The 19137-nt window shown below is 47.6% G+C and overlaps 1 protein-coding gene across 4 annotated transcripts in view; it reads left to right on the top strand.

The window, feature by feature from the left end:
* rfx2 (regulatory factor X, 2 (influences HLA class II expression)) overlaps positions 1-19137 on the top strand; it is a 43816-nt gene that overhangs the window by 17803 nt on the left and 6876 nt on the right. For 2 of the 4 annotated variants that reach the window (XM_042708903.1, XM_012828250.3), the window contains exons 5-15: positions 163-430; positions 1821-1895; positions 3403-3584; positions 3870-3989; positions 4247-4368; positions 5490-5608; positions 9267-9379; positions 9596-9747; positions 10957-11054; positions 11447-11596; positions 12249-12457. In XM_042708903.1, the coding sequence (XP_042564837.1) occupies positions 163-430; positions 1821-1895; positions 3403-3584; positions 3870-3989; positions 4247-4368; positions 5490-5608; positions 9267-9379; positions 9596-9747; positions 10957-11054; positions 11447-11596; positions 12249-12457 (1608 nt within the window). The remainder of the gene's footprint in view (positions 1-162; positions 431-1820; positions 1896-3402; positions 3585-3869; positions 3990-4246; positions 4369-5489; positions 5609-9266; positions 9380-9595; positions 9748-10956; positions 11055-11446; positions 11597-12248; positions 12458-19137) is intronic. The other 2 variants (XM_031574313.2, XM_012828253.3) reach the window with 1 other exon arrangement.

Genomic DNA, 19137 nt, shown 5'->3' with positions numbered 1-19137 from the left:
AGACGCAATTTTTACGGCCTAAAGTTAAAAGGTTTCCTTGCATTTTCTCCCCCTGACTGATTTCTCTGTGCTGGTGGTAAGACGAGGCTGGTTGTTCTATGCGGTGCTTTGGGTGTTTAGAAAGGCTCTCTAATCATCCCCTGACTGATTCACCCCCTCCAGCCGGACAGCCTACACCTACAACCACGAGGCTCAGCTGTATGGCCAGGGCAGCGGCGGGGCCTACTTTGACTCGCAGGCGGGCGGCGCCCAGGTCACCACGGTGGTATCGTCTGCCGGCGGCATGCACCCACACGGCATGGTGGGCGTCGCCGTGGACGTGGGTGGGAGCCAGATCATCTCCAGCAGCGGCGCCTACCTCATCCACGGCAGCAGCGTGGAGGGCAGCCGTCACCACAGCACCCCCACCTTCCGCTCCTCTTCAGCTATGGTATATATATACACACACACACACACACACACACACACACACACAGACTAACAGTATTACAGCACCCCCACCTCACGCTCCTCTTCAGCTATGGTATGTACTCGCACACACCCACACTCTGACTAACCGTTCCACAGCACTCGCACTCCTCTTCATACACAAACACACACACACACACACAGCTACTTTTACACTGCTGCTACACACATAAACACCTACTGTCACACACTTAGATACTTAAACACACACCTGTTACAGTGTTAAAGAACTCACACACATCCCCCTGCTTAGCTGTGTACACACACACCCACACACACACCATTGGGGAACTTTCCCAACTGATGGCGTTTGAGTTGTGAACTGTTGATTTCCACTAGTGGTTCCCACTGTTAAAAGGCCTCACTTAAACACACTGCCTCAGAGCTCTGGCCTCGGTCTCTGTATGCGAGAGGCGAGTGTGACTGTCCCACTGCGCTGTGTGGTGATGGGACGCCCCAAACGAAGCCCCCCCCACCCAGAAGAGACGGGGAGCAGATGAAGTGGTGGCGTGAGGGCAGGGGAGGCGGAGCGCTGCCTCGCTCCTGCTCCGCTCCTCTCCTCTCCACTCCTCTCCGCTCCTCTCCTCTCGTCAGGACCGTCAGGAGTGCTCTGCATACCAAAACAGCCGCCGGGCCTCATTAGCATGTGAGCCTCCGCAGCCGAGACCCCTCAGTTATAGACCCCTCGTGCCGCCTCCCTGCCGCCTCCCTGCCCTCTCAAGTCACGCCACCACAACTTCTAACAGGGATCCTTTAGCCTTGCCACTGCCTGAGTCTTATTTGAGGTTCAATTTAACCCCCTCTCTACCTTAGGCTGTGTTCACACACACACACACTGCAGACTGTTCAAGAACACGGTGTGTGTTTTAGAAGCACCCTTTTTGTTTTTAGCTTCCTGTGTGTCCTTCCAGACGGTGACGAGGGCGAAGGAGGGCGGCATGTTAAGATGTTTGCTGGTGGTGATTATGAAATAGCAGGTTGCTGCCCTGTGTGACCTCCGTGGCCTGGTTGCATACGTTAGTGTCCGACAGGGAGCAGGGAGCAGCTCTGGTCAGGGCCTTAACCCTTCTTACTCTGGCCTGTTTGCATTTGCATGTCTTTGGCCCAGCTATAATGAGTTTTGGCTGCCACGCTGACCCAGTTTAATGGAAATGCTACGATCTGGCTGCTGCTAACCGTCTTTTTTTTCCTTTCTGTTCCCCTTCAAACTGTCTGTCTTCCCTCTCCTTTCCTCCCTCTCTCTCTCACTCTCTCACCCTCTCTCTCTCTCTCTCTCTCTCTCTCTCTCCCCCTCCCTCCCCCACTTTCACCCTGTGTATGTTTCCTGCATGCCCATTTTTTTTCTCCTTCAGCTTGAAATGGCGATTGAAAACCTCCAAAAGTCTGAAGGGATTTCCACTCACAAAAACAGCCTGCTCAACAGCCATGTAAGTCACCCAGCAACCTGCCTTCAAAGGGGTCCGGCGGAAACGGCCGCAGAGGAGGGGAGGCCTGCCGCTGTCTGTCTGCTTCCTGCCTGCCTGTCTGCCTGTCTGTCTGTCTCTTCCTGTCTGTGTTCCTCACTGCTTAGGGGTCACACAGTGAGTCTCCAGATCTGCTCTCACCCTGCAGCAGGTGTTTAACAGCCCCATGCCCCTGTAAGATTAGGCTGCAAGGAGGCCAAAGAGAGCTTGGAGCTTCGTCTTTCAGGTCCCCACCTACTGGACCATCGTGCAAATGGCCCCCTACATTCTCATGTCCTTCACAATTTGCCCCTTTTTTTTGGTTCAGTTAAAGAGTAGGTGTCACTACCTAAGAGCTAAAGGTGATGATGGAACAGGCCTGTGTGCTCTTCTCTGGGAGCGCAAGGGGAGAACATCTGCACAGAGAACAACTGTGCTGTTAGCTTCCCTGCTAAATGTTCTCTGAGTCTTCCAGTTGGCTCTAACTTTAGCTTTAGTCACAGTGGTGGGGGCAGAGGTGAGAGATTTCTGGTTTTGTTGACATGTTCTGTGTGTGCGTCTCTTTCTCTCTCTGTGTCTCTCTCTCTGTCTGTCTCTCACTCTCACTCTCACACTCACTCTCACACTCTCTCTCTCTCTCTCTCTCTCTCTCTCTCGCGGGCCCACCCTTGTGGCTTAACCCCCTGGTGTTTCCATAACGGCTGTTTACCACTCATAAACTGTCACTTCTAGTCGCGCCACTCTGTGACTGAGTGCATGAGTGCTGACACACCGCTGAGCATGTTTACACACAGCCTGCCTGGAATCAGCAACATCTCCCTGCCTGACTCTATTGCTATAGTGTGTGTGTGTGTGTGTGTGTGTGTGTGTGTGTGTGTGTGTGTGTGTGTGTGTGTGTGTGTGTGTGTGTGTGTGTGTGTGTGTGTGTGTGTGTGTGTGTGTGTGTGTGTGTTGAAAGCGTGTTGTAGTACATACTGGGACTGTTCTGTGGTGAGCAGCTGATCTGGGGAGGGTTTCCTCTTCAGCGCGTGCCCGTCTCCTGTAGAGTATCAGTAGAATGCCGGCACCTCTCACCCCTGTGTGCCCTCACATCCTCATGCCCTCCGTTTGAATGGATTATTTCTGCATGATGACCTTTTGGGTTCATGATACAGTTACATGGAAAAGGGTCTCAGTGTGCGGGCATTCATATTATTCTGAGCTGTGCTTGAGACTTGATTTTTGAAATTGATGGCCATTTTGTAGCGTTGTTGGGGTGTGTGTGTGTGTGTGTGTGTGTGTGTGTGTGTGTGTGTGTGTGTGTGTGTGTGTGTGTGTGTGTGTGTGTGTGTGTGTGTGTGTGTGTGTGTGTGTGTGTGTGTGAGTGAGAAGCATAGAGGTGGTATAAAGTGTATGGATGGTGATGTGAGCGTACTCTAGGAAGAGAGAGAGAGAGAGGTGTGTGTGTGTGTGTGCGTGTGCGCGCCGTCCTGACTGTGCCTTTGCTCCACAGTTGCAGTGGCTGCTGGATAACTACGAGACGGCGGAGGGGGTGAGCCTGGCCCGCTGCTCGCTCTACCACCACTACCTGCGCCACTGCCAGGAGCAGAAGCTGGACCCCGTCAACGCCGCCTCCTTCGGCAAGCTCATCCGCTCCGTCTTCATGGGCCTCCGCACCAGACGCCTAGGCAACAGGTCAGACGCCAGACGCCACACGCCAGGCACCGCGGCACACACACACATCAGTCCCTCACCCGTTGAACACAGAGAATAGATCGTCCTCTTGTCAGCTGCGCCCTCTGTGCAGTTTAAATGAATAGTTCTGTTATTACAACTGAGTGTCTTTTAATAAAAAGAAAAGAGAGTAATCATTGTTTGTGGTTCATCCAGACCAGTTTGTAGGTTCGTTATTGTGAGTTGTTGTTGGTGGTTAGTGAGTGGTGTATCCTAAAGGTTTCTCCCGTTCTCTGTTTCCCTCAGGGGGAACTCAAAGTACCACTACTACGGCATCCGGATAAAACCCGACTCGCCCCTCATCCACCAGCAGGACGACTTCCAGTACATGGCCATGAGACAGCAGCCGGTTCACCAGAAGCAGAGGTGAGACCGCTCTCTCGATGGCTCTCGCTCTCTGGCTCGCTCTCTGGCTCTGTCTCTGTCTCGCTCTTCTGTCTCTGGCTCGCTCTCTGTCTCTGTCTCGCTCTTCTGTCTCTGTCTCGCTCTCTGTCTCGCTCTCTGTCTCTGTCTCTCTTTTGCCTGTGTCTGTTTTCCTTCCTGCATTGATTAGCCTTGCCCTTGTCCTCATTAGCCGTGTCATAATTGGCTGTGTGTGTGTGTGCGTGTGTGTGTGTGCGCAGGTTTAAGCCACTGCAGAAGGTGCACAGTGTGGGCGACGGGCTGTCTGGCAGCTCCCATCATGGCTCCAGCACTCCGGAGCAGTCTGTGGCTGCCCAGAGCCAGCATCACCAGCAGTACATCGGTGAGCGCCGCACTCCTCTCCCGCTCAGCATCTCCGCATCTCCGCATCTAGCCCTCACAGTGCTGCCTCCCCATGAGTAGCAGTGCAGGGGTTCATGTTTCCCCAACAACCAGCTCTGTCTCACCAGCGACTTCATTTGAGTGTGTTATGCTGCACCTGTTCCAATTTCAGTCTAGCATCAAACTGAAAGTAACACTACGTAACAATATGACACTTTTTGAGGTAGGGTTTTATAGGCAACTAGTTTTGGTATCATCCTCAAATTCATTTTGATAGCATATGGTCATGTGAAGGACACCTGTGTTTATCCCCACTAGCCATCCAGGATATGCACTATGTAGTTCTGTGTTTTCTAGCTGGAACACCCTGCAAAAATGGAAGAAAAGCTTTCACAGCATGGCATTGCCAGCTATGCTGCCAAAAGACACCAGTTGGCAAGCTTCTATCAGGGTCAACTGTGTTGTTTGTGGTGTTTGCAAGGTTTTTGCATGCCTTTAGTGTGTGTGTGTGTGTGTGTGTGTGTGTGTGTGTGTGTGTGTGTGTGTGTGTGTGTGTGTGTGTGTGTGTGTGTGTGTGTGTGTGTGTGTGTGTGTGTGTGTGTTTTTGCATGCCTTTTAGGTAGTTAGCTTACTAGTTTTGGAACAGAACTCCATATTGCTGCTTTAATCTATAGTCCAGCCCACAGAAGTTAGTCATAACTTTCACTTTTGTTCGCTGGCATATGTGGTTACTTATGTTTCGGGACCTTACATATTTGTTATACATTATTTATTTGCTTCTGCCATCACATCAAAGAGCAGTCACTATTTCCTTGATAAGTGGAGGCTCGCCTCTTTTATATAACACTCGATGCAGACTGTGGATGTGACTTGTGCAGTTCACTTTATCAACGCTAAACCCAACCTGCTCAGTCATGTTGTGCTCAAGCGCACTAAATACTCAGTTCCACGTGCAGTTATATTTCATTAGTGCTGGAGGCTAATGTCAGTAATATTTTAGACACGTGTAGACTGTAATATCACGGATTGATTAGTACACCTGTGTGGACTGTAATGTTGCACTCTAATATTTGTATTCATATATATATATATATATACGGTGCCGTTGTTGTGTGATTGCAGACGTGACGCACGTTCTTCCGCCCTTCCCTCCCCTGGACCTGGGCCCTGTGCCCCTGCCGGAGCGCATCAACATGGACGACATCAAGAAACTCCAGAGCCTCTACAGGGACCACTGTGAGGTAGGCCACCACACACACACACACACACACGTCTCAAAGTGTAAACCTACACCTATACATATCTCAAACGCTAAAGGCCAAAGCCCACTGGTGGCGTCTGACATGTGTCAAGAAATGCTTCTGGTTCTTTTTAACGGCGGGCTTTTCAACGCCCACTGGCGGCGTCTGACGCTCTTCAGCTTCGGAGTTTACAACGCGGCTCTATTTCTTGAGCGGCAGGTTCACGGATTTCATGTTTTAAACTGTTTGATTCAACTTTTTATGGCACTGTGGGTTAAAAAGTCTGACTTTCTTAATTTTTTCCCCCTTAGCAACCGTTGTCACTAGTGAACAAAACGAACTAACACTACCCAGCTGAAGAATGATGGTGATGGCAACACTGTTAATGGATGTGTGAACGTGGCTGCCAGTGGCCATACAGCCTTAAGCCTACACGTACACTTAACCTCAAACCACCCGCTCCCAAAAACACACACTCTGTCTCTCTATCTCTCTCCATCTATCAATCTTTCTCCCTCCCAAGGCCCTACTTCTGCATTTGCTCTCTCTTCTCTCCTCTGTCTCTTTCACTTTATTTCCTCCTCATGCTCTTATTCCTCTCCTCTCCTCTGTCTCACTCATTTCCTCCTAGCGAGACTCTGATTAGGGGGGTTTCTGTTGTTTGTGCTCTTTTGACCACCTTCTGTCCTACCAACACCTGTGTCTCCTGGCGTGGCACCTGAGTCATGCTGCCTCCTCCTGACATTCCCAGGCCCATTGGCGCGCGCGTGCGAGCGATAGATTGTTAGAGGCTCTTTACTCGTGCTTCCAGAGCCTTCTCAGCCCCCCTTGAGTGCAGCAGATGAGGTCTGGATCAGACGCAGCCCTGGTGTGGCCCAGGATCACCCAACCCTGCGGCTCTGCTGCGATCAGGGCCTGCTTAAAGCAGAGGAGCTGTTGTGCTGATGGGAATCAGAAATAGCCTGCTGTAGTGTGGGGAGGGGAGGGAGGGGAGGGAAGGGAGGATGGGCCCTCATTACCCCTGAACACCGGTTGGGGGGGGGTTGTCATTATGTATGACAACCCCCAGCTCCACACACTCCTTTTGTCCTGCAGCCCCTTTTCATTCTCAAGACGTGGCCATTAACCTTTTAGCTGACTCGGGGACGACATCTTTTTGTCTGCGAGTTGGATTCCCTGTGGCTCTCCTGCTCTGCTTGTATGTGCAAGTTTCTGTCTGCTTCTTATCTGGGCAAAATGTCTGCGTTATCTCCTGGAGCGGGAGAAGGGCTCACTTTAGTGTGTGTGTGTGTGTGTGTGTGTGTGTGTGTGTGTGTGTGTGTGTGTGTGTGTGTGTGTGTGTGTGTGTGTGTGTGTGTGTGTGTGTGTGTGTGTGTGTGTGTGTGTGTGTGTGTGTGTGTGTGTGTGTGTGTGTGTGTGTGTGTGTGTGTGTGTGTGTGTGTGTGTGTGTGTGTGCTTGTGCACGTGCGTTAATGAACTCTAGAGCGGTTTAGTCGGATGGAACTGTGGAGGCGGTTGCGGATGGAAGAGCTTTGGTAAACTAAAGCAATAAAGACGGTGTAAGTGCATGCCTGTGCAAGGCTGCCACACAGACAGACAAGGACTTGAGTGAAGGCTGTTGTTGTTGTGGAAGGAACGTGGAAACACATTTGTCTGCAGGTCTTTCATAAATTACCAGGCTTTAGACGCCCAGTGTCTCTCTAAAGGTACAACTGCTCCCTGTTTGTCCGGGCTGGGGAATTTTTCTCTCTCTCTTCCCCCCCCCATTCCCTTTTTATTTTGGAGGGCTGTGTTTTGAGTTGTTGCCTGGGCAACGGTAAACAAGGTTGCTATGGCAATCCCTGGTGAGGAAGCAGAAAACATATCATGTGATTGAAGGGAAAGCCTATACAGCACTGAAACTGGATATAGGGAAGTGTGCTTTGCCAGGAGAGAATCTCTGGGCATGGCGTGAATCATACTCATATGGAGACAGTGGACCACAGAGATACATAATAGACAAAACACATTGAAAAATGTCTGCCCTCCCCCTTGCTCTCTCTCTCTCACTCACTCACTCACACACACTCTCACAGAGACACGCTCACAGTGTGTGTGGGCAGAGAAAAAAGAATGAAGTCTCAGAGCTCCTTTATGTTCTCCTCTTGGTATGTCTTGTGTTTTTTTAATCCAAAAGTAATTGCTTTGGCATTTGCAAAATGTCTTGAAAACGTCTTTTGGTGGTGGTAACCAGGAAAACAAATCTGACCTGTTAACCTGTAGCCATTTTGACAAAATCAAGTCGTCCCACTCAAGAGTGCAAATACATATCTAGATATGCACACTTTTGAAAATGTATTTTTAACGGGAGTTTGGCCATGGGTATTTTGCTGTACATTCCTAATGGGGATGTGTGTGTGCTGTCCACATCTCTCCCTGCATAAGAGTGGTATGTTTGAACAGAAGTTGATGTGTGTGTGCATTGGGGTGGAAGGTGGACTTAAGGTATGCCTGGAATATTTGCAGAATACCCCCCTTTTTACAGCAATTATATCTACTGGTCTTTAGCAAGGAGCTGGAGGTGAAGAGAGAAATGCCCCATAAGCTTTGCATCCTAACTTTGACCTCTGCTTAGTGTAGGAGTAGTGTGTATGTTGAGAGTTAGTGGAGGTCAGGAGAATAACTCCCCGATGAGTTAATGATTTATTGAGAGTGAATGCATCACAGGTTCCCTCTGCTTTGGATGACGGGCTGTTGTGCTCTGTGTGGGTGTGTGTGTGTGTGTGTGTGTGTGTGTGTGTGTGTGTGTGTGTGTGTGTGTGTAGGCTTACACTGCTGTCGTGGCTGTGGTGGAGATGTTTAATGTTGCAGAGCTGCTATGAGGAAGTGGTGTGGAGGCACTGCAGTCAGCTTGAGCTCATTTACACACACAGAGAGGAAACTCTTGCCTAATACCCCTCTGTGTGCAAAAGCAGCAGAGCTCCAAGTGTGTGACCGGGAACAATCCCCAACCCTGGGGGTGGGGGGGGGAGGGGGGACTCAAGCAGGAATCACTTAACCTCCAGAAGTTCAGCGCTACATTCAGGCACTTTTTGTGGTTCTTAAAACAAAATGTAAGCAACTTCAAACAAATAAATGTGACTTTGTACCTAAACTTCAAGAGTGGTTCCAATCATATGCAAGCAGTATGCATGTCATATTTGTATTTTTCTCTAAAATCCCCATCAAATAATCATACTTTATTACTTATGCTGGGATATGTACAAACGCATATACTTAACCACAGTGACCAACTGTTTTGGTCACTTGAGGTGATTTTTGTACGGTCTTGGGTGTGCTAAAAGCATAAAAGCTCTTAAAGATCTGTTCGGACTCCGTATGCCACCCAGCTCTTGGTACAGGCCATGGTTGTCTCTCACCTCGATTACTGCACTTGCCCTTCCAGTGAGTATCCCAGCATGCACAGCAAAACCAGAATGGCAGAGTGACTTCTGGGTCTGCGCCCATCCACCTCAACTCAATCATACAGGCTTATGCTCCTTCTCAGCCACTACGTAGTGTAGTACTTGCAGGTGACCGTGAGAGGTTTGACCGCTGTGGGAAAGTGTCCAACCAATAGCACAAGGGATGAACATGTTTCCCTGTGTATAACAAAAAGAATTGTGTGTGTGTCTCCTAGGCAACCCTGGATGTTGTGATGAACCTGCAGTTCCACTACATTGAGAAGCTCTGGCAGTCGTTTTGGTGTTCAAGTGCGCCATCTAGTGACGAATCCACCACCATCACTAACAGGTCAGTTCTCCTAGCACATAAGGAGAGTCCTACATTATCATCAGGGATCATTTCTTATTAAATGATGGTGTTCACATGTGTGATAACACCAATATTAGCCTGTGTTACCCTTTGGAGGAGCATAATTGCATTCTCATAGAAATATGTGTGTGTGTGTGTGTGTGTGTGTGTGTGTGTGTGTGTGTGTGTGTGTGTGTGTATCTGTCTCATGCCTAGTGATGAGGACCTAGAGAATGTGATTCCCCACGAGAGGCTGGTGGCTATGTGTAAGTACGAGCCGGTGAAGGAGTGGATGCGTACCTGTGACCACATCCTGTACCAGGCCCTGGTGGAGATCCTCATCCCCGACGTCCTGAGACCGGTGCCCAGTGAGTCCACACCCTCAGCACAACTTCCTTTACACAACACCTAGATCAGTGCCCAGTCCCAAACGCCACACCTGCCTGGCCACGCCACACATCACCTAGATCAGTGCCCAGTCCCAAACGCCACACCCGCCTGGCCACACCACACATCACCTGGGAGGTTCAGGAAGGTGCTCTGACCAACTACCAGGATACAAAGTATTCTGAGTAAAATGCATACCGTGCTATTACTCTGTATTGAGTAAATGTGACATAAATAGTGAAACAATCCCCATCACAGGAGTTTCACACTGTGTCTCAACTCGTGCTCTACCGTACTTCCACTTGCTATTTTGAGTGCGTAAGTGCGTTCACACTGACACTTTTGGGAACATGCAGTGCACTATGAGGACTAGGGCTGAACGATTTGGAAAAATAATGTAATTGTGATTTCCCCCCCCCCCCCCCCCCAATATTGCGATTTGATATGCGATTTTTTTAAATTTTATTTTATACTCATTTTTTTCCCCAACAAATCGTAATGAATGATTTAAATATGACCAACACAACATTTTACACTAAATGTATCTAATATTATTTCCCACATTTTACATTTTTATTGAACTGCTCATTACAGAATCAAGAACAACCAATCGGTGGCTTTGCCACTGTGCATTTAAGTAATTTAAAACAAAGTCATTGTAAGAATAAAGACAAGGCATGCACTTTTTAAACACTGTGTTCAAGATTTACCGTCTTTTTTAGACCACGTTTTTAATCGCAATAGTTGCGGTTAGAAAATTGCGTTTTATCATATCGCGATTAAATCGCAAATGCAATTAATCGTTCAGCCCTAATGAGGACCCAGACGGAGTTGTCATAACAGTAAAAAAGATGAGTGTGAAATGCTGGACACTCCTCGCTCTGTCCTACCTGAAACAAGAGCATCACAGAACAGGTTTACCTCAGCGTAGAATCATTGAGGGTGTATGAGAGAGCGCGTCCTCACACTCTCTTAGGTCGTCGGTCACTTTCCACTGTGTATTTGTCTTCAAAATCAAGAGGTCGTACGAAGTACATTTTTAGAAAATGTTGTGTTTAATGTTGCAAGGGTGTGAGGGCCTATTAGAACACACACACACACACACTTGGGACAGTCAGGGACAGTGTGTGTGTGTGTTAAATGTTGTGTTTTAATGTTGTGCGGTGCGGTGTTGCCCCTGTGCTCTGCAGGCACCCTGACTCAGGCCATCCGGAACTTTGCCAAGAGCCTGGAGAGCTGGCTCACACTGGCCATGTGTGACTTCCCTCAGGAGACCGTGCGCACCAAGGTAACAACTGCCAAAGACAAGCCATTTAGTCAACATTTATAGCATTTCTGCCTCATTTTGTATTTGAATATGGCTCAAGAAACAGATATGTATCCACTGAGATACACAGTTCTGTCTGTATATGAGTAATGGTTTTGATGCCTGATTGTGTTGTTGTTCATGCCTTATCTTATTTACTAAGAGTCCCCCAACCATCTTGTGTACATATTGTATGGTTACTATGACAGTGCTAAACATTACAGCCAGGGTCAGATTCCATAACTAAATTGTAGGTCAGGCCACAGTCAGTCTTCTTCAGCAGCAGTGGTTTTGTGAATTTGAAAGTATGAACCATCTGTTGCACTAAAACATTGGGATTCTGTCCTAACGCTCTTCCCCCCTGCGACCCACAGGTGACGGTAGTGTCTGCGTTTGCGCAGACCCTGCGCAGGTACACGTCTCTGAACCACCTGGCCCAGGCAGCTCGAGCCGTGCTGCAGAACACCTCCCAGATCAACCAGATGCTGTCCGACCTCAACCGGGTGGACTTTGCCAACGTGCAGGTACGCCGCTCTTGCCCCCGTCAAATGAATCCTCCCTTTATCCTTCAACTGTCTCTCGATCACAACCGTCTTCTTTTAACTGGGCCCCCTTAACCTAAATGGTCCAGAAATGTGTAGTCTGAGTGAGTTAAAGAGCTGTGGGTGCATGTGACGGGTATTTCACCGTATTGTTTGTTCTGGGGGCTCCTATCTGACACTGTCCAAATGCAACGTGTGTGTGTGTGTGTGTGTGTGTGTGTGTGTGTGTGTGTGTGTGTGTGTGTGTGTGTGTGGTAGCATGTGTGCGCCCTCCAGGAGCAGGCATTGTAGGTGTGCCATTGTAATGAGAGAGTGTGTAGTAGGACCTAACCGTGTGTGTGTGTGTGTGTGTGTGCGCCCTCCAGGAGCAGGCGTTGTAGGTGTGCCATTGTAATGAGAGAGTGTGTAGTAGGACCTAACCTTGTGTGTGTGTGTGTGTGTGGTAGCATGTGTGCGCCCTCCAGGAGCAGGCATTGTAGGTGTGCCATTGTAATGAGAGAGTGTGTAGTAGGACCTAACCGTGTGTGTGTGTGTGTGTGTGTGCGCCCTCCAGGAGCAGGCGTTGTAGGTGTGCCATTGTAATGAGAGAGTGTGTAGTAGGACCTAACCTTGTGTGTGTGTGTGTCCCTTGCAGGAGCAGGCATCGTGGGTGTGCCAGTGTGATGAGAGTATGGTGCAGCGTCTGGAGCAGGACTTTAAGGTGACGCTGCAGCAGCAGAGCTCTCTGGACCAGTGGGCCACCTGGCTGGACAACGTGGTCAACCAGGTGCTCAAACCGCACGAGGGCAGCCCCAGCTTCCCCCGCGCCGCCCGCCAGTTCCTGCTGAAGTGGTCCTTCTACAGGTGACACACCTCTGCACTCACTCACTCACTCACTCACACTCTCTCTCTCTCTCTCTCTCTCTCTCTCTCTCTCTCTCTCTCTCTCTCTCTCTCTCTCTCTCTCTCTCTCTCTCTCTCTGCCTCATTACAGAAAGTCTGAAATCCTATCCTCTCTCATCTCAGTTCAGGATGACATTTAGGGAATTACAGAAACATGTTTCCCAACTGCATTTAGGAAACAATCTACACAGTTCTCATGAATTAGTCTCATGCTCAAAAGCAAATTGTTTAATTGCGTTATGCCCATTAGTAATTAGCTTTGCTAATCGTCGGCAAAATGGTAACATTACTAATGTGAAAAACGAGTGGTCCCAAGGACCCTAACGTCAGTATCATGGAATTGTACGCTAGCTAACGTAGACTCCATGGAAATGACGTAAACATCACATCCAAATTGTAATGACTAGCATTCACTAAATCAAAAAAACTCAACTGTCAGGTTAATTAGCAGTCCCATGCTTGACGTATCAGTGTATTATCCAATTAAAGCGTATTACATCGCTACTGTACAAGATTCTAGAATGCCTATTTGATTAGAATGCACTGGTAGGCCATCTTGTGTACAATGTAAGTTCGAAGCATAGATAGACATGACATTTAATCATAGTTATGACGGGACGACTGCAGATTTAAAAATCGAATTTAGTCATAGTTAAGATTTTTTAAGATAAGATACGAGGTCTGAGATAAGATAGGGCAAAACCGACTTCCGGGCGAACGTTCAAGATGGCGACATAGACCTAATAACTCTCCTGATAAAGTAAAAGAAAAACCCACTAAAACACGATACTTTTGTACATGCAAGACAATATAATAACTTAGTATGAGTGGGGCTAAAGGCAAGAAAGGTTCGGGGAAATCTAAAACCGACGAAGACACGAGAGAGAGGAAAAACACAACGGAAAATATAGCTAGCATGGAGAGAGTGGAATCTACTCAAGAAGAGCTTACCACTGCGAAAGCTATTCAAAACCTGAGTAAGAACATACAAGAGTTGAAATGTGAACTTAAGCAGGAATTACTGGATTTTAAGAATGACTTCAGAAATGATATGAAACAAGAATTTAACAACTTCAAGACGGAGATGAATCAGAAGTTACAGAATATCTCTGGTGATGTCTGTAATCAAGACGCAAGGCTAACGGAGGCAGAACAACGGGTGGAGGAACTAGAGACGGCTAACACTGAGCTAAGAGATAGTCTGCTCTACTCTCTTAAACAACAGATAACTTTTCAGGCTAAGATAACGGACCTTGAGGGACACTCGCGTCGTAATAACATTCGCATATACGGCATTAAAGAAGGCAAAGAAGGACCGTCAATGCTAACATTCATTAACGACTTTCTGAAGACCAAACTAATGCTTGACGGCAGCATGGATTTGCAAATTCAAAGAGCACACCGATCACTCGGTCCTAAGCCCAAAGACGAGGCCGTCTCAAGATCCATTCTGGTTAATTTCCAGAGATTTGACATCAAGGACAAGATACTCAAAACTGCCTGGACAAAGAAAATTACTTATGACGGTAAAATGGTTATGTTTGCACACGACTTCCCTGCCGAGGTAAACAGCAGACTGAAAGAATACAAAGACATCAGGAAAATCCTCAAAGAGAAACAAATTCGCTTCCAGACACCATATCCTGCTAAAATGAAGATTTTCTGGGATAATGGAGCCTGTGTCTACAACAACGCAACTAAAGCAGCGGAGGACATGATCAAGAGGGGCTATCCAGTGGACCTGCCACAGACGAATGTTATGGACTGGGAACAGAAACTCACACGGGGCGTGCATTGGAATACTGAAGGAGATCTTGCCGAACAAGTCCGGGGGAGGCTCAGTGAATTCGAACGGCAGTAGGATAAGCACTAACCTAACGTGATTGTTTGACTCTCACAACCATCCTGTGGTAGGTTATTTTGATCTTGGTATTTAAACTGTCCACTCGACAAAGAGTATTTTCCTTTCTAAATTTCAGATTTGTTTAAAAAAATTTTTTATTATTATTATCATTATTTTTCATTTTTATTTCGATCCCCGGACAATACAAAGAAACCGTTTTTTTCTTATCAGGAAGAGAACCTATATGACTTTGTTGCTCAAGGGAAAAGGAACTTTGCTTCTAGCGAAGAGGGAGCCCCTACAGGATGTAGGGCTATTACTCCATGACTACTTGAATGAACAATATGAGAGGTTGATAGGGTATAGTAACACCCTGAGGTTGGAAGTTAATGTTGCACTTGTTCTAGAGGTGCCTTTTGGTTATATCTGTTGTTATTGTGTTAGCTTTGAGTCAGGCTGTGTCACACGACAAAACAATGTCAACTGAATGGGAGACGGACGAGGGATGAACGAAGTTACAACAATTTATTTACAAAGATAATGAAATAGAGATAACACAGTCAAAATGCAGCCGTCTGCAACAGGGACGGGATCTCTCTCGGGAGCTGGAGAAGGAGTCCTGATATAGGCCAGAGCCAAACCGGGCACAGGTGTAACTCATCAGCCTGATGTGGAAACCTGGAAAAGAACCAGCAAGAGGGAAAAGACCCCTAGTGGCGTGGAGGGGTCATCACCCCCCCCCCCATAAAAACGGAGTTCCCACCGGGAATACCGGCAGACCAGCTACTGCTAAATAACTACTAAATTTGAACCACTAACCAAATACACATTTTACATACCATAGCCTATAATACCAAGCTAATACAGAATTCAGTTTTCCGCTTTTGTCTAACATTACTATTCAATACTGTCCGGTCCTGTAGAAGCTGCCCCAGCCAACCATCACCTTACCACCCGGTCTCCAGTACCTAAAGACGAAATCCACCGCATCAACCTGCAGTTTGGGCAATACAGAGTGCAAAACGGTTATCAGGGTGTGGTCTGTGTAGGCCACCAGAAGAACACTGGAATCAACGTAACTTTGAAATGCTGTAAATCCCAGATGAGTGAAAATGTCTCTCGTAGTTTGGCATCAAGCTCAATTGACCTGATCTCTGATTCCTGATAGGTGTGTAACATGTCCTGACAGTTCTTGCGCATCTGCTCGGTCTCTTCCTTAGCCTGAGTCAGCTTGAGCGTGGTCACCTTTAACTTGCCTTTCGTCTCCTTGTGGGCGTCAGTCTCGCTCTTGAGCTTATTCTGGGCCCACTTGACTTTGATGACATGAGAGTTGATTTCCTCTTCCACCTTCCCCAGCTCACGCGCCAGACGGTTCACTTCACTCTCCTTGACTTCATGCAGCTGATGCAGGCGTACTTTGTCCTGGGCTAGCTGGTGGCCGCGGAGAGCCTGCCTGTCCCTCTCATGCGTGGCCTCCCTCAGCCTCTTCTGCAGCTGCTCCTTGTCACGCCGCAGGCCCAGCGCCTCCTTCTTGCCCCGCACTTTCTTCAACACCATCGTCTCCTTTTCATGTCGCGCCTCCTCACACTTCTTCACCGCTTGCTCCAGCCGATAGGTCGCCTCGCGCTGGATCTGCTGGATGGCGTGCTTGGCCGACAGGTCCTGCTGATGAAGTCTCTCCCGCGACTCTTTAAGCTCCCTCCTCAGCTTAAGCAGGGAGTCTTCAAGAACGTAACCACATGCACTGTCCTCCCTTTCAACAGGAGGTCGAACCTGGCCATACAACCCGGCCAATGATCGATCAGCGTTCTGCTCTGTGACCAGTTCACTGCGGGGCACAGACACAGGGAAATCAGACAGACAATGAAAACTTCAGTGGAACGCTACACTCACCAGGTGTGGCATGTTCAGCCCTCTCCTGCGCCATGACGCGTGTTACAGCGCAGGCTGCATTAGGCTTGTGTTGCTGCCCAGGTGCTACCAAGCCTGCACCCTCCGCTTGCATACCTGGACCAAATTGATATCTGTTAGGTTTCAGTGAATCACAATCAGCCCTTAAATGACCCCGCTTGTGACACACATTGCAAAACTTATCACCACTACGAAACCCACCAACATTGCCAGCACCAAACTGAACTGTTCTACTCTGGCCAGTGAAGCCCTCAGCAGGCACACCAGTGCCACTGCCATGCGCTGGTTGCCCTCGGCGTTCCGCAGCGTTAGGGTTCTGGTGAATTAATACATAATCATCTGCAATTGCAGCTGCTTCAAGTACCTTACGAACCTTCTGTTCACTAATATGCGTAGCTACGCGCTCGGGAACCAAATTCTTAAATTGCTCCAACAAAATGAGCTCACGTAAGCCATCATAGTCAACCACCTTTGCAGCCGTACACCAACGAGAAAAAAACAACTTTAAATCACGCACAAACTCAAGGTGAGTTTGCTTATAGCCCTTTTCCCACGTTCTAAATCTTTGCCTATAGAACTCAGGAACACGCTCATATGCCTTCAAAATTGCGTCTTTAACTTTAACATAATCCTCACACTCAGGAGAAGACATTGCAGAATAAACTTCCTGAGCCCTACCGGTCAACACCGATGATAACATTAGTGTGCGGACAGAATCTGGCCACTCGCGTGCCTCCGCCACCCGATCGAACAACAGAAAAAATGAGTCTGGATCACTTTCCGAAAACTTAGGCATCAAACGTACATTACTGAGCACGTCAAAACTCGAGACGTCTGAACCATGTTCAAGCCTCGAGTGTGGCCGCGCAGGCACCTTAGCCTCCCGCTCCATTTGGAGTTTATGCTCAAATTCCAACTTAACCTGTTCGGTCTCCTGGCGAATCTTCTCTAAAGTTACAGCTTTCTCATGTTCAGCACTGACCTTGAACTTCTCGTGGTCAATTTGCAACCGTAATAATTATTTCCTCTGCTCAAAAGATAACCCCTCCATGGACACAGAGGCGAAAGAGGATGTAGCCGTTTTTTCGGCTCCGGGCAAAACGCCAGATTCAGCTAAATTACTCCTAACAATTGCCTTCACTTTATCTTTAGCAAAGCTGCTAGAAATTTGCAATTCATAATGTTCAGCTATTTTAAGCAACTGATCTTTAGAGCATTGGTCCAAAGCTTCATGCGATGGAGCAGCAGCAAAATCCTCTATGGACGGCATTTTAATATTAACGCCAAACGATAAGCAGGCGAGACTAACTGCACAACTTCCCAAATACAACAGTAGCGCAAGGTGCGTTCCTCTAAATATCTGAGGCCCAACTACCTAAATAACTAAACCTAGCTCTTCATGCAGCTAATGACGGTGGGTTATTAAGCGCAAGCCCGACAGACAAACAAGAGCGACCATTATTTGGTAACTCCGCTTGAGCCACGGAGCGCACCCGAGACGAATGCTCTAGCCGTCTTCACCACAACTACTACCACAATTATAGGCAAAATCCTAAGGACAACGCCACTACCCTCAACAGGAACACACCTTTGCCACTTCTCATACCATCAGTGCAGCAGTCAACACTGTATCAAACACATTGACAGGTTACTCACCACACTCGCCGCTCTCCCAAACAAACAGCAAACAGTTTCACCATGCACAGCAGCTACTACTACTAACCTCTGACGCCACGTGCAACAGGTTAATCACAATTGGACGAGCCCCCATGTGACACAGCCTGACTCAAAGCTATGTCAACTGAATGGGAGACGGACGAGGGATGAACGAAGTTACAACAATTTATTTACAAAGATAATGAAATAGAGATAACAGTCAAAATGCAGCCGTCTGCAACAGGGACGGGATCTCTCTCGGGAGCTGGAGAAGGAGTCCTGATATAGGCCAGAGCCAAACCGGGCACAGGTGTAACTCATCAGCCTGATGTGGAAACCTGGAAAAGAACCAGCAAGAGGGAAAAGACCCCTAGTGGCGTGGAGGGGTCATCACAGTCGGCATATTCGATCTTAATTGTGATGATGGGCTATAGCAGCTTTAGAGCAGCCTCTTGGAATGTGAATGGTTTAAATAACCCAGTTAAGAGGAGTAAAGTAATGGCTAAGATAAAGAAGGGGAAAAATCAAATAATTTTTTTACAGGAAACTCATTTATCTCAAAGTGAGCATGAAAAACTAAGGAAGTTTGGGTACAGGAACATATTTTATAGTTCGTTTAAAAAAGGCCACAAAAGAGGTGTTGCGATATTATTACATAATTCCATACATTTTGAATTAGTCAAAGAAATAAGGGACAGTGAAGGCAGATATATTCTAGTGCAAGGTAAAATAGAAGATCAAATGGCTACCCTTCTTTCAGTTTATCTTCCTCCACAGAGTGACCCAAAACTTTTCAAGAAAGTTCTGGAGCTTATCGCTTCAGAATCACAAGGTACATTAATCTGTGCGGGAGATTTTAACACGGTAATTAATAGATTGGATACATCAAACAATAAAAGGATGATATCACCTCAAACTAAAATACTGAGAAGGGGTCTGGAGGAGATTGGCTTACTGGACGTGTGGAGAGACCTACACCCAACGGAGAAAACCTACACATACTTTTCTGCGCCCCACACAGTGTACTCGAGAATAGATTTTTTCTTTATCTTTAGGAATGATAGACATAGGATTCAGTCTTGCGATATTGGAACTAGGGATATATCAGATCATTCTCCATTATACCTGACATTGTGTTTGGACAGTAGACCTAAGAAAACAAACTGGAGACTCAATACAAGCCTTCTTAATAAGGAGACGGTGGTACAGCAGGTAAAAGCTGAAATACAGG

This window comes from Clupea harengus, chromosome 10 (assembly GCF_900700415.2).
Source record: "Clupea harengus chromosome 10, Ch_v2.0.2, whole genome shotgun sequence".
In the NCBI taxonomy this organism is placed as follows: Eukaryota; Metazoa; Chordata; class Actinopteri; order Clupeiformes; family Clupeidae; genus Clupea; species Clupea harengus.
This window is presented reverse-complemented; position numbering and strand designations above follow the sequence as displayed.